At 43.8% G+C, this 12048-nt stretch overlaps 1 protein-coding gene across 2 annotated transcripts in view; it reads left to right on the forward strand.

The window, feature by feature from the left end:
* LOC147331192 (immunoglobulin-like and fibronectin type III domain-containing protein 1) overlaps nt 1-1261 on the forward strand; it is a 30443-nt gene extending 29182 nt beyond the window's left edge. The window contains exons 23-24 of one of the 2 annotated variants that reach the window (XM_086293327.1): nt 60-386; nt 646-1261. In XM_086293327.1, coding sequence (XP_086149453.1) covers nt 60-386; nt 646-650 — 332 coding nt within the window. In that variant the 3' untranslated portion in view covers nt 651-1261. The remainder of the gene's footprint in view (nt 1-59; nt 387-645) is intronic. The other variant, XM_086293328.1, reaches the window with a different exon arrangement.
* The last annotated feature ends 10787 nt before the right edge of the window (nt 1262-12048 follow it).

The following is a 12048-nucleotide window of genomic DNA, read 5'->3' on the forward strand; positions in this document are numbered from 1 at the left end:
ACATTTTCTAATGTTAGATGAATACAATTAGAATGCACTGCATGTTTCCTTTCTTCCAGAAAAGTTCACTGTGAAAATGCCAGAATCAAAGACGTGCAATCTGCTGTGTCCTCCCAAGTTCATTGTCCCACTGAAAACCCACACAGCTCCTGAAGGGTATGAATGCTATATGACTTGTGCTATAAAAGGGGATCCAACACCTCATGTCACATGGCTCCGCGACAGTGTCAGTCTGAATACAAACACTAACTACCTAATCTCCAACACCTGTGGAGTATGCTCTCTGCTCATATTGAGGGTTGGCTCGAAAGACACCGGGGAGTACAAGGTTGTTGCAGAAAACTCTTTGGGAAGGGCAGAGTCTGCAACTAAACTCACAGTCAGAGGTAAGCCTTTCAAAGAGACATTTTATGCCTTTCCTCATTTGCTGTCATAATGAGTGTAATATACTGATATAGATATAGATATATCTATATCAGTATATCAGATGTATATACTAGTATGATGTAAATCATCTCTTCATGTTTTAAATAATAAAGGAAAAATAATTCCTGTGGGCAAAATGCTCACTTCAGGCTCCTCTCACCAGTTTCAAACAGTTTCTTTCCAGAATGTGTTTATTTTTGCTTTACCTTTTCTTCACAGAATAATTGGACACACCGAAGATGGCAGACTTCCTTTATAATGCCAGCATAAATCAAGCTCATGATAATGCCACATTGTTTGCAGTTAAGTGAGAACTGTCATGAATGAAACCTTTGTTGTTTTTTAAATTATGCTAGTGATGCCTTCCTTATTTGATTCACAAATTCAAAACAAACATCATCTAAAGTTAAAGTAACAATAAAGCCTTAGGCCTTCAAAAATTGCTTAAATAAAAGTTACCAACATGTGTCTATTTTGATTTCAAGGGTATAGCAGTAATGAAATAAAATACTGAAATATAACTGTGAAAACTATATACAGTTTTTATCTCTGCACAGCACTGATTGTTATTAGATTAGTTGCTATTAGTCTGAAGGTGATGAAACAACTTACTTGTGTCTTAACAGATTTTTAGATGCAAGGATCTTTGGCTTGTATAGTAGGTGTTTGTAGAAGACCCCAGAATAAAACTAATATGAGAAAATATATGAACTGACAGGATATTTACATTACAATGACACTGCTGTCATAAAATGACATCAATATGAAAATTGTGTGAGTTTGATGTAAATAAACATTTCAAACAGCATCGTGACGTGAATTTTTAATGTGACCTGCAAGTCACTTTGACCTGAAAATAATAATAAAAATGTACCGGACAGATTTTTGTTACTATAGACTATTGTGGCCCTGGGTCAAGCCTCAGCATAGCAGACAAGTATTGAAATTCATATGTGTTGTTCACATTCATGAAACTTTCTGAATAATAACTTATGTCCAGTGTTTCTTATATTACATTTTTAAGCATATTTTGAAAGGCTCAGCCATCATTCCAAGTTTAGAGTCAATAAGAACTAGAGGCTTAGGTAAACCCTGAGCCATACATAAATTCTGAATGCAGGGTGACACAGCTCAGTTTCAAATACTGAAATTAATATAAATGCTAAATCTGCTCATATTCATGCTCAGCCTAAACCTGCAATAAAATAACTGTCGCTCATTGGTACCCTAATTTTAGAATGAGGTTTATCTTGCTTTGTTTTGATGAACAAATAAAAATGTATTCCTTTTCTTATATGTTCAGATACATATCAGATAGCATACATGTAAGATCAGACAATGCCAAGGCGGCTCCACCAGTGGCACTACAACCCTCTGTATCAGATCCTATAAGACAGCACAGAAGCACCCTGCTGCCATTCTAAAGTTGACTTTCCAGTTTTGAGGATTATATTAGTGCCTTAATGCTGCAATTTATCTGCTGTCACCTTTTCAAGAACTTATAGGAATCCAATACCAGGGCTTAAGTCAGTAACCTCCAAGAACTATGGTAACAAACAAAAGTAAAAAACAGTGGTTAAAGGTTGTTCTGAGGGTCTTTGAAAGGCTTTACTGCATCTCAAAAAGAAAGCCCAGACTCAAGAATCATCTGAAACCTAGCTGACAACAGACAATGGAAATTGAAAATACGGTAAGTAAAATGACCAAGAACACTGTGATGATCGTGTCCACAAACACACAATTGAAAAACTCTAGTATTACTAATTATATTTCACAACCATATAAATCAGATACAGAATAAGGTTTAATGCTGCCAACTTATTTTCACATTTAAGATTTCTTGAGCTTTCTGTGTGATATGTGTCTTTGTATTAAATTTAGTTATTGACTCTGGGGTTTGCCCCTTTTTCGTTTAAAATCCTTTAAAACATTAGTATATAGATTGGGCTCCATCTCATTTGGGCAAGTCAGTTTGTTAAGAGATTATTTATTTATTTATTCATTTATTTTAGACTAACCACATTGCTGTTATTTATATTCACCATTTAATAAAAGCATAATTGTGAAAAAAAACAAACATATTGCTACTCATGCTAATGTCATTATGGAGAGAAATTGACTAAATTTATTGTTAATAGTATTCATGAGAGAAAAGAACCAGATAAACTACACAGAACAAGCTCACTCATTTATATGCTTATATTTACCATATTGCTCTTTCGATTTTTACACCTTTTTTCTGAAACTTTAAAATTCTTTCAAATGGAAAAGGGAAAATTACATGATATGCACGTCCATGTTATAAATCAATCAGTTCACTTATAACAGCGTTCAAAAGCCAACTAATAAATATGGCTTCACAACAGTACACCAAGCATACAAACCCATTAAATATGTAGGCCTTTTATTAACTGACAGAGCCCAGATGATTAATTTTAATTAAATTTAATAGAGAAAGCTTAAGTAGCTATCAAATATACTGTCATTGGACTATTGAACCATATAAATGAAGGAAGACTGAGCATAAATATATTGAGAACAGCAGCTTTCACATTGCTTTTTCCCTGAGATACAGTGTGATACAGCATATTGTTGACATTACATGAGAACAATCAATTTGAATCTTCTAAATATGCAAACACATTGCCAAAAGTATCTATAATCTAAATCTTATTTTTCTTTCTAGATTCATTTGTAAGTATGGTGCTACGTCTTCTGCTACATAACAATGCAAATGCCCTCAATTTCAGTTATGGAGAACAGAACCATGCAGGTACAACAGCAGGTGAAATGTTGTTCTGTTTTGGTTTGACAGGTTTATGTTTTTAGATACAACGTTATTTTCTAAGACATGTTTTCCTCTTTTTGGATGGCTGACATTGAAAACAAAGACAAAGCCACAAATCAACTGTTGATGAGTGCAGGCAAGAAAGATTACACGAGCATCTGTTCTGAACTACTGATTTTTGCTGGATGCTAAGGAAACTACATGAGCAAGAAAAAAAGCTCATGTAGTTTGAAACTTGGCCTTCAATTTGGATGGCTGCATCCAAATTGAAGGCCAAGTTTCAAATAATGGGGAATGTCAGAGATAGGCCATAAACTGAGCATCCCAAGAAGACGACACTACAAGACTGTTCCCTTACCATGTCAGCACTTAGGAACTGTGGGCAGTGTTATACAGATTTACAGTGAAGGCTTGAAGGATGATATGGCTTACAGCTCTTTACCCAGAGATACTGGACATAGTGCACACAGCCAGTCTCTGATGTCAAGGGGATGGCAGGAGACCTGCCAGGCCACATATGTTTCTGAATACTATGCCAGCCACTTGGTTATGATGTTCTATGTATGCCCTACCTGCTAGCATCTTGCACCCTGATGTTATGTGCTGGATTAGCTCAGTGGCATCTTTACACCTGGGGTCTTGCCTGGTGTGATGGACACCAGTATCAATGGATCTTGTGCTCAAAGCTTGTTCCTGTGCTGCCATGATTAGTGCCTCTGAGACATCTTTCAGTCCAGCTTTGTCCAGCCACTGGTAGGATTTGTGGATGTCCAGCCACTGGTAGGATTTGTGGATGTCCAGCCACTGGTAGGATTTGTGGATGTCAGCCACTTCCTCTATCTATCCTTCCATGATAGTTCCTCCTCTTGTTCCTCTTTTTTTGGTTTGCTGCTGCTTGAGGTATTCACTGAGCATGCGGTCAGTCGTGGCCTTCTTCCTGATATACTCGTGGATGTTCGTTGTCTCACCCTGGAATGTGGTATTGACACTCACCAGTCCTCGGCTTCCTTCCTTCCGCTAAGCGTACAGCATCAGGGTGCTGGACTTGGGTGAAACCCTCCATGCATGGTCAGGAGCTTCCTTGTGTTGATGCCAGTGGCTTCTATTTCCTCCTTTGGCCAGGTTATTATCCCAGCAGGGTACCTAATCACAGGCAGGGTGTAGGTGTTGATAGCCTGGATCTTGTTCTTACCGTTCACTTCTCAGGACTTGCCTCACCCTCTGCAGGTACTTGGTGGTTGAAGCTTTCCTAGCGGCCTCTTCATGCTTCCCATTTGCCTGTGGGATCCCCTGGTACTTGTAGTTATCCTCTATGTCTGCAATGTTGCCTTCTGGTAGTTCAATCCCCTCAGTTCTGACTATCTTCCCTCTCTTCGTTATCATCTGACTACACTTCTCCAATTCAAATGTCAATGTCGTTGCTGTATATATCCTGGTGGTCTGGCTCAGTGAATTGATGTCTCGTTCACTATTGGGATACAGCTTGATGTCATCCATGTAAAGGAGGTGGGTGATGATTGCTTCTTTCTGTAGTCAGTATCCGTAGCCAGTATACAAATAAATAAATGACCCATTTTTCACACACTGAAATCTAAGGCAATGCTTGACCATGAATATCTCAAAAAGCATTAAAGATAATAGCTTGAATCTTTACTGTGTTTTCTTACCATCAATGTGAATCTGTAATTTCGGACAAATGTATCAAAAATGTCTAAATATTGGTTATATCAGCACTACTGAAAGTCCCATATTTGAGGATACATAAATCAAAAACTTGAAATTGCAAAAGTCAACTTCTGAATGATATCTTGTTGAATTACACAATATTGTAAAATAAAGCAAGTAAAATACTTTTTAACATGAAATTCTTAGACACAAAAATGAAGAAAATGCAATTTTTCATTCAACTGTCACACTACAAACTACAACTACAAAACAAAAATATTAGTAGTCCTGATAGTACTCTGAACAATTTAGTTCAATATGTGAATGTTTTCTTTTATTTTCAAGATCTGCGTCATTCCATCTCCAATCATGAAACTTTTTTTGCAATGTGAAGTTGTTTTGTGTTTTTTTTTTTTTCCAAATTTTATCTAATCAGTATTTAGACATTTTTCAATGTATTTGTTCCAAATTAAAGATTCTGATTCAGTCTGATGGTAAGACAGATCAGTAAATATTTCAGGCTTTTATCTTTTATAGTTTATATAGTTTACCAATATTATTTTTTTAGATTTTCATGTTTAAACATTGGCTCAGAGTTCACTGTGCAAAAAAATAATAATTGTGCTACAATTATAATATAAGGATTGTTTTAATATTTTCATTTAATACGCTTGAGAAACTTGAAGTCTAGAACATCGCAAAATGCTGCATTTGAACAAAAGTGGTGTGAAAACCCCCACAAACAATCTAAAGAGCTTTGAAAGAAAAGGATCCGGACTTCTTTAATTTTCTTCAAGACACCTCACCTCTCATTCAAGAAGCTTCTTCAGCTCTAAGAGCAGATGGTGGAGACCCAGATTTTTTTAAGCTGTCATGATCCTGGGTCCTTTTGACCCAGCGTTTTGTGTTTTCTCTTTGCGATTTTGGTTCTGTTCTTCCTCTGGTTAGTGTTTACTCTGTTCTGCCCGTGTGTTCCTGTATCTAGTCCGCGTTTCTTAGTTTGTGTCCTTTCATATGTAAGTTCCTGTTTTATTGTGAAGGTCTGTGTCTTATGTGAGTGTTTTCAGTTTGCCTCCCTAGTCTCGTCATGTTAATTACTCCCAGCTGTGTCCCCACCTGTATGTAATCCCCCTGTGTTCTCTGAGTGTATTTAAGTTGTGTCTTCTGTTATAGTAGTTGCTGGTTCGTCTGTGTTGTTTCCCCTCGGTCTCCCTGTGTCTCTCCGTGTATAGTTCTCCGGATCTCCCTGCATCTTCGGTTCTGGTTTGTGCTGTTAGTTTACCCAGTTTAGGTTTCAGTTTCATGTTCCTAGCGCCTTTGTTGTTTGCATTTTTGTTGTTAATAAACACTCACCTGCACCAGAGCTGCCGCCTTTTGGTCCTATATATATTCCACACGGCTTGCCCCCGCAAACCGTGACAGAACGAACCAGCCACCATGGACCCAGCGGCAGTAAATCCGTCCGAGGAGCTCCAGGACGACATCACATACAATGTGGAGATCCTTCTCAGCCTATGGCTGGAACATCCCCCGGAAGAGCTTCGCCGCGCAGCAGAAGACCGGCTGCAACGGCTCTTTTCCGGCCTGCCATGGCTATTGGACTCGCTTCCTCCGACCATGCAGGCTTTTCTCCGGCTCACACCGCACCTTCTCTCAGCCACTCCTGCCTCGCTGCCCGACTCGCCGGATGTGATCTTGCCCGGCCCGTCGGAGCCGTCTGCGGGGAGGAGACGCCGATCGCGCCGCAAGCGCGCCACCCCACAGCTGGACGTTCGGACTTCTAATTCGCCGGCTGTGGTGAGTGAGGACTGTTTTCCATTTGCGGACTGTATGACTGTTCATTCAGGGGCGGTGTTCTGTGCGGCAGATGACTTTGTGAACAGCATATCACCTCCCCCGCAGCCACTCTCAGCCCAGTTAGCTCCCCCGCAGCCAGTGCCACCCTCAGCTCCGTCTCCAGTGCCGCCCTCAGCTCCGTCTCCAGTGCCGCCCTCAGCTCCGTCTCCAGTGCCGCCCTCAGCTCCGTCTCCAGTGCCGCCCGTAGCTCCGTCTCCAGTGCCGCCCGTAGCTCCGTCTCCAGTGCCGCCCGTAGCTCCGTCTCCAGTGCCGCCCGTAGCGCAGGCCCCAGTGGCTCCAGTGCCGCCCGTAGCGCAGGCCCCAGTGGCTCCAGTGCCGCCTGTAGCGCAGGCCCCAGTGGCTCCAGTGCCGCCTGTAGCGCAGGCCCCAGTAGCTCCAGCATTACCGGTTCCACCCGTTCACTCCGTGCAGGGAGAAAGCCTAAGTCCTACTCAAGGTGCTTTTCATGATTCAGCCGCCATTGGCACTGTTTGCCGCTCCAGGGCTTCCCCAGAGGCTAGGTCCCAGTCCTCAGCTGATTCTGGACCCCTGGAGTTTAAGCAGCCACCTGGGAAGTGCCCCGTGTCAGTGCTGTCTGAGCAGGGCCAGTGCTCAGCACAGCACCCATTTCCTTCATGTCTGCCAGTGGACTCCATGCCTGCTGGCTTTGTGATGGCTTCTGCTGGAGGGTCCAAGGGGCCCGTCCAGCCTTCGTCTCGTATCTCCGCTGGAGGGTCCGAGGGACCGCTCCGGCCTTTGTCTCCTGTTTCAGCTGGGGGGCCCGAGGAGCCCGTCCAGCAGCCTTCCTCGTCAGCTGGTGGTTCCGGAGAACCACACCAGCCTCATGCCTCGTCGGCTGGAGGGTCCGAGGGGCCCGTTCAGCCTCCTGTCTCCGCTGGAGGGCCCGAGGAGCCTGTCCAGCCGCCACCTGCGGCCGCTTCGGCGTCGCCTGGTCCAGCTTCATCCGAGTCTTCATCCTCGTCTGGTCCAGCTTCATCCGAGTCTTCGTCCTCGCCTGGTCCGGCTTCAGCCTGTGCTTCGCCAGGCCCAGCCTCATCAGAGCCTTCGTCCTCGCCAGGCCCAGCCTCATCAGAGCCTTCGTCCTCGCCAGGCCCAGCCTCATCAGAGCCTTCGTCCTCGTCTGGTCCGGCTTCATCCGAGTCTTCGTCCTCGCCTGGCCCAGCCTCATCAGAGCCTTCGTCCTCGTCTGGTCCGGCTTCATCCGAGTCTTCGTCCTCGCCTGGCCCAGCCTCCGCCTGTGCTTCGCCTGGTCCGTCTGTTCCTGCCTTGTCATCGCCTGGTCCGGCCCTGTCATCGCCTGGTCCTGCCTCGTCTGGTCCTGTGCCCACCGGGCCTCAGCCAGTACGCTTGACACTGGAGCGCCGCCGCTGCCTTCCGCGCGGCCGGCCCCCTGAACTGCACCGCCATCGCCTGAGTGGCCGCCGTTGCCTTCCGCACGGCCGGCCCCCGGACCGCCATCGCCTGAGTGGCCGCCGTTGCCTTCCGCGCGGCCGGCCCCCGGACCCTCTTCGCCTGAGTGGCCGCCGTTGCCTTCCGCACGGCCGGCCCCCGGACCCTCTTCGCCTGAGTGGCCGCCGTTGCCTTCCGCACGGCCGGCCCCCGGACCGCCATCGCCTGAGTGGCCGCCGTTGCCTTCCGCACGGCCGGCCCCCGGACCGCCATCGCCTGAGTGGCCGCCGTTGCCTTCCGCACGGCCGGCCCCCGGACCGCCATCGCCTGAGTGGCCGCCGTTGCCGTCCGCACGGCCGGCCTCCCGAACTGTATCCACGTCGCCGCCGTTGCCGTCCGCACGGTCGGCCCCCCCGAACTGTTTTGGACTCCTGTGCTGTCGGCCCCCTGGCCGGCCCCCTGAACTGTTTTGGACTCCTGTGCTGTCGGCCCCCTGAACTCTTCTGTTTTGGACTCTGTTTTTTCCTGTGTTTTGGTGTGCTTCGTTTCTTTTGGTTTTGGGCTCGTTTTTTGTTTTTGTCTTTTGGCCTCCTGGTGCTCCGGTTTTGTTTTACTTCGAGCCCTCCTTCCTGGGCCCCCGCCGCCCGCCCTGGTCGGGTTGTTTTCTGTTTTTTCTGGCTGTTTTGTTTCTTGTTGGGCTGTCTGGAGCCAGCCTTTGAGGGGGGGGGTACTGTCATGATCCTGGGTCCTTTTGACCCAGCGTTTTGTGTTTTCTCTTTGCGATTTTGGTTCTGTTCTTCCTCTGGTTAGTGTTTACTCTGTTCTGCCCGTGTGTTCCTGTATCTAGTCCGCGTTTCTTAGTTTGTGTCCTTTCATATGTAAGTTCCTGTTTTATTGTGAAGGTCTGTGTCTTATGTGAGTGTTTTCAGTTTGCCTCCCTAGTCTCGTCATGTTAATTACTCCCAGCTGTGTCCCCACCTGTATGTAATCCCCCTGTGTTCTCTGAGTGTATTTAAGTTGTGTCTTCTGTTATAGTAGTTGCTGGTTCGTCTGTGTTGTTTCCCCTCGGTCTCCCTGTGTCTCTCCGTGTATAGTTCTCCGGATCTCCCTGCATCTTCGGTTCTGGTTTGTGTTGTTAGTTTACCCAGTTTAGGTTGCAGTTTCATGTTCCTAGAGCCTTTGTTGTTTGCATTTTGTTGTTAATAAACACTCACCTGCACCAGAGCTGCCGCCTTTTGGTCCTATATAATTCCACACGGCTTGCCCCCGCAAACCGTGACATAAGCCCTGTGGGAGTGTCCCCCAAGGGGGGCATGGATCCCCTATTGATCCTCCACCTAATCACACGAGCCAAGGTGTGAAAACGGGTGTGGGTCATAATCAACCAAGGCTTTGGGTGAACCCACTGTGAAACCTAGCCTCACCCTCATGGGATTTCCTGAGGTAAAATGGCCCAGCATGTGAGTGGGTCTGGGAAGGGATTTTAAAACAAAGACAATATAGATATGCTATTTTAAACCACCAATAACATTAGATGTGTTTTTTAAACACTGTTTACTGCAAAAACATTCAGTTTTCCTACAAACCTGTGTATACTGTGTGAAAATGCATGCCTGGCTTCAAATTTACCTTTTACTCTGGTGTTGCAAGTTGCTAGGGAAAGTCATAAGTGATACAATTTCATGTGAATGACAAAGTACAACTGTGAAATAACTATACATTTTTTATAAAGTGCTAAGACATGCAAACATTATCAGTAGCCACACTGTATCCTATTATTAGTAGCACACATCATTAGTAGGAGTTTCCTGTATTAGGCTTTGACATTTGGAAACCTATAAACACATACCAATGGTATATAGAAATTCTCTGTAGTAATGCAGTAAGGAACAAAGGCATACCCTTAATTTAACAACCTAAAATAAGCACTCATTTGAGAACATAAAAATATATGCCATAAATGATTTATCTTTCAGCCATTTAACTGTAGTTCTAATATACTAAGTATACTGACGTATTATGTATTTAAACGAAAAGGGGAGAAAAACCTTTGAAAAGTGATGGCAACACACAGATAACACACTACCTTAGTTCAGACTATACTGCTTTGTGCAATTTTAGCTTGTTTCATCATTGTTTTGGAGGGTAGAATTTGAAGCTTTTGACTTTTGTGACCTTTTGCAATAAATGCCGCCAAGCCCATCAAGCCTCTCATATCAGCTTTCACTGTCTGAGAACCTCATAGTTCTTGTGTCACACATCCGACTTTTATTAAACATCTTGAACACACACACGCACGCACACGCACACACAAGTTCATGCTCAGACTGAGCATAACTCTGTTATTATGGTACCACAATAACTGGGCAGTGGTCTAAAGTGCCAACGAAGATAAGTCGGAATGACTCCTAACATGTAAGTAAACAGCCCCAAGGTGGTAAGTGCGTTAAACAGAAAAGATATTTATACTAATAAAGTAAATAAATTTTTGAATTTTCTGTGATGTGTTAAAAGTAGTTTTACAATTCTTGGTCAATACAAAATTACCCTATTAAACATTCTTTTGGATGTATAAAATAACATCAATTGGAGGTAACAGTGTAGTTCAACTATGTAGAATTGCATTGTTACTGTAAATACAGAAACAATGGAAATAATACAGTCTTAATTCGTGGGAATGATTGCTGTCCTGTGCTCAAGAAAAGTTGCTTTGGAAAGAGCAGTACTTTAATTCCTCAGAGGATTTCCCACCCTTTCAAAGGTGATTCATTAAAAAAGAAAAAGAAGACATTTTAATGACAGCAGAACAGAAAAGCTGTCCTTATAGGTTAATACACTGCTCAATTAAAAGGAATCACCTTCATCGCAGGAATCCCACCCCCCATTATGGAATGGGTAATGTATTAGAAATGAAAAGATCCTACATAATTTACTGCACTGAAAATGATCAATCTATGGGGGTCTGAAATCAAAGACACCCCAAAAATCCAGATCTGTAGAGGTCTGTGCATCCCTGAAAGGATACAGTATGACTTCCCAGACCATGACTGACACACTCTCAAACAGGTCATGCTGAATGATGTTACAGGCATCTCAACAGCTTCTCCACACCCTTTTATGTCTGTAAACAGTATGAGGTGGACCTGCCAGTTCTGGTATTCTATAGCAAATGCCAGTCGGGCTCCATGGTGCCAGACAGAGAGCACAGGGCCCACTAGAAGGCTCTCGGGGCAAAAGATGAGGAAATAAATCTGTCAGTGGCTTGCACCTTTCCTGTGCAGCAATGTATATAAAGAATATAGTTTGGTATATATTATTGTTTTTCCATGCATATTTGTTATCATTTGGCCCTTTTAGTTCATCCATCCCAGAAGAAAGCTCACCTATAGTCCTCTCAGAGCATTACTACCAAGTCATGTGGCTAATTAAGCCCATTCAAATACTGAAGAATAAATACTAGAGGGTATAAGGCTGTCAGCTGCAAGTATGAAGGATGTAGTGGTCACAGTTGTATTTCCCATTTTTTAAGCAAAGTATAAAGTAATGGGGGTGGCTGAAGACTTTAACACTAGTGTACACACTTGCTTTGTTGAGTATTTCTAAATGATCTGTAACAATGTGTGAAAGAGACAGAATAAAGGAACTGAAACAGGGAGAATGTAAAATGTAAAGTCTTGTAAAAGTGGTATGTGTGATCATAACAAGATTCATTTTTAGGTGTGTCATTCACAGTAAATGTCCTGAGGAAGCTTATGTATTTGTCAACAAGAAGTCCCAGTTATGGTCATCTCAGCACAAGGCTTGCAGGCAGCCTTGGCTTTCCGTCTTCCTATCTAGAGGTTGTGATTTATGCCAAAAACAAAAAAAGCAATCCCCTGTCTTGGCAGGCACTGTGTCTGACAACGTGGGAGCTTGTCGCAGAG

The sequence above is a fragment of the Aulonocara sp. 'chitande type north' Nkhata Bay genome, linkage group LG5, assembly GCF_057382095.1.
Source record: "Aulonocara sp. 'chitande type north' Nkhata Bay isolate Kocher_YH1m ecotype deep benthic linkage group LG5, A_spYH_male_GT1.1, whole genome shotgun sequence".
NCBI lineage: Eukaryota > Metazoa > Chordata > Actinopteri > Cichliformes > Cichlidae > Aulonocara > Aulonocara sp. 'chitande type north' Nkhata Bay.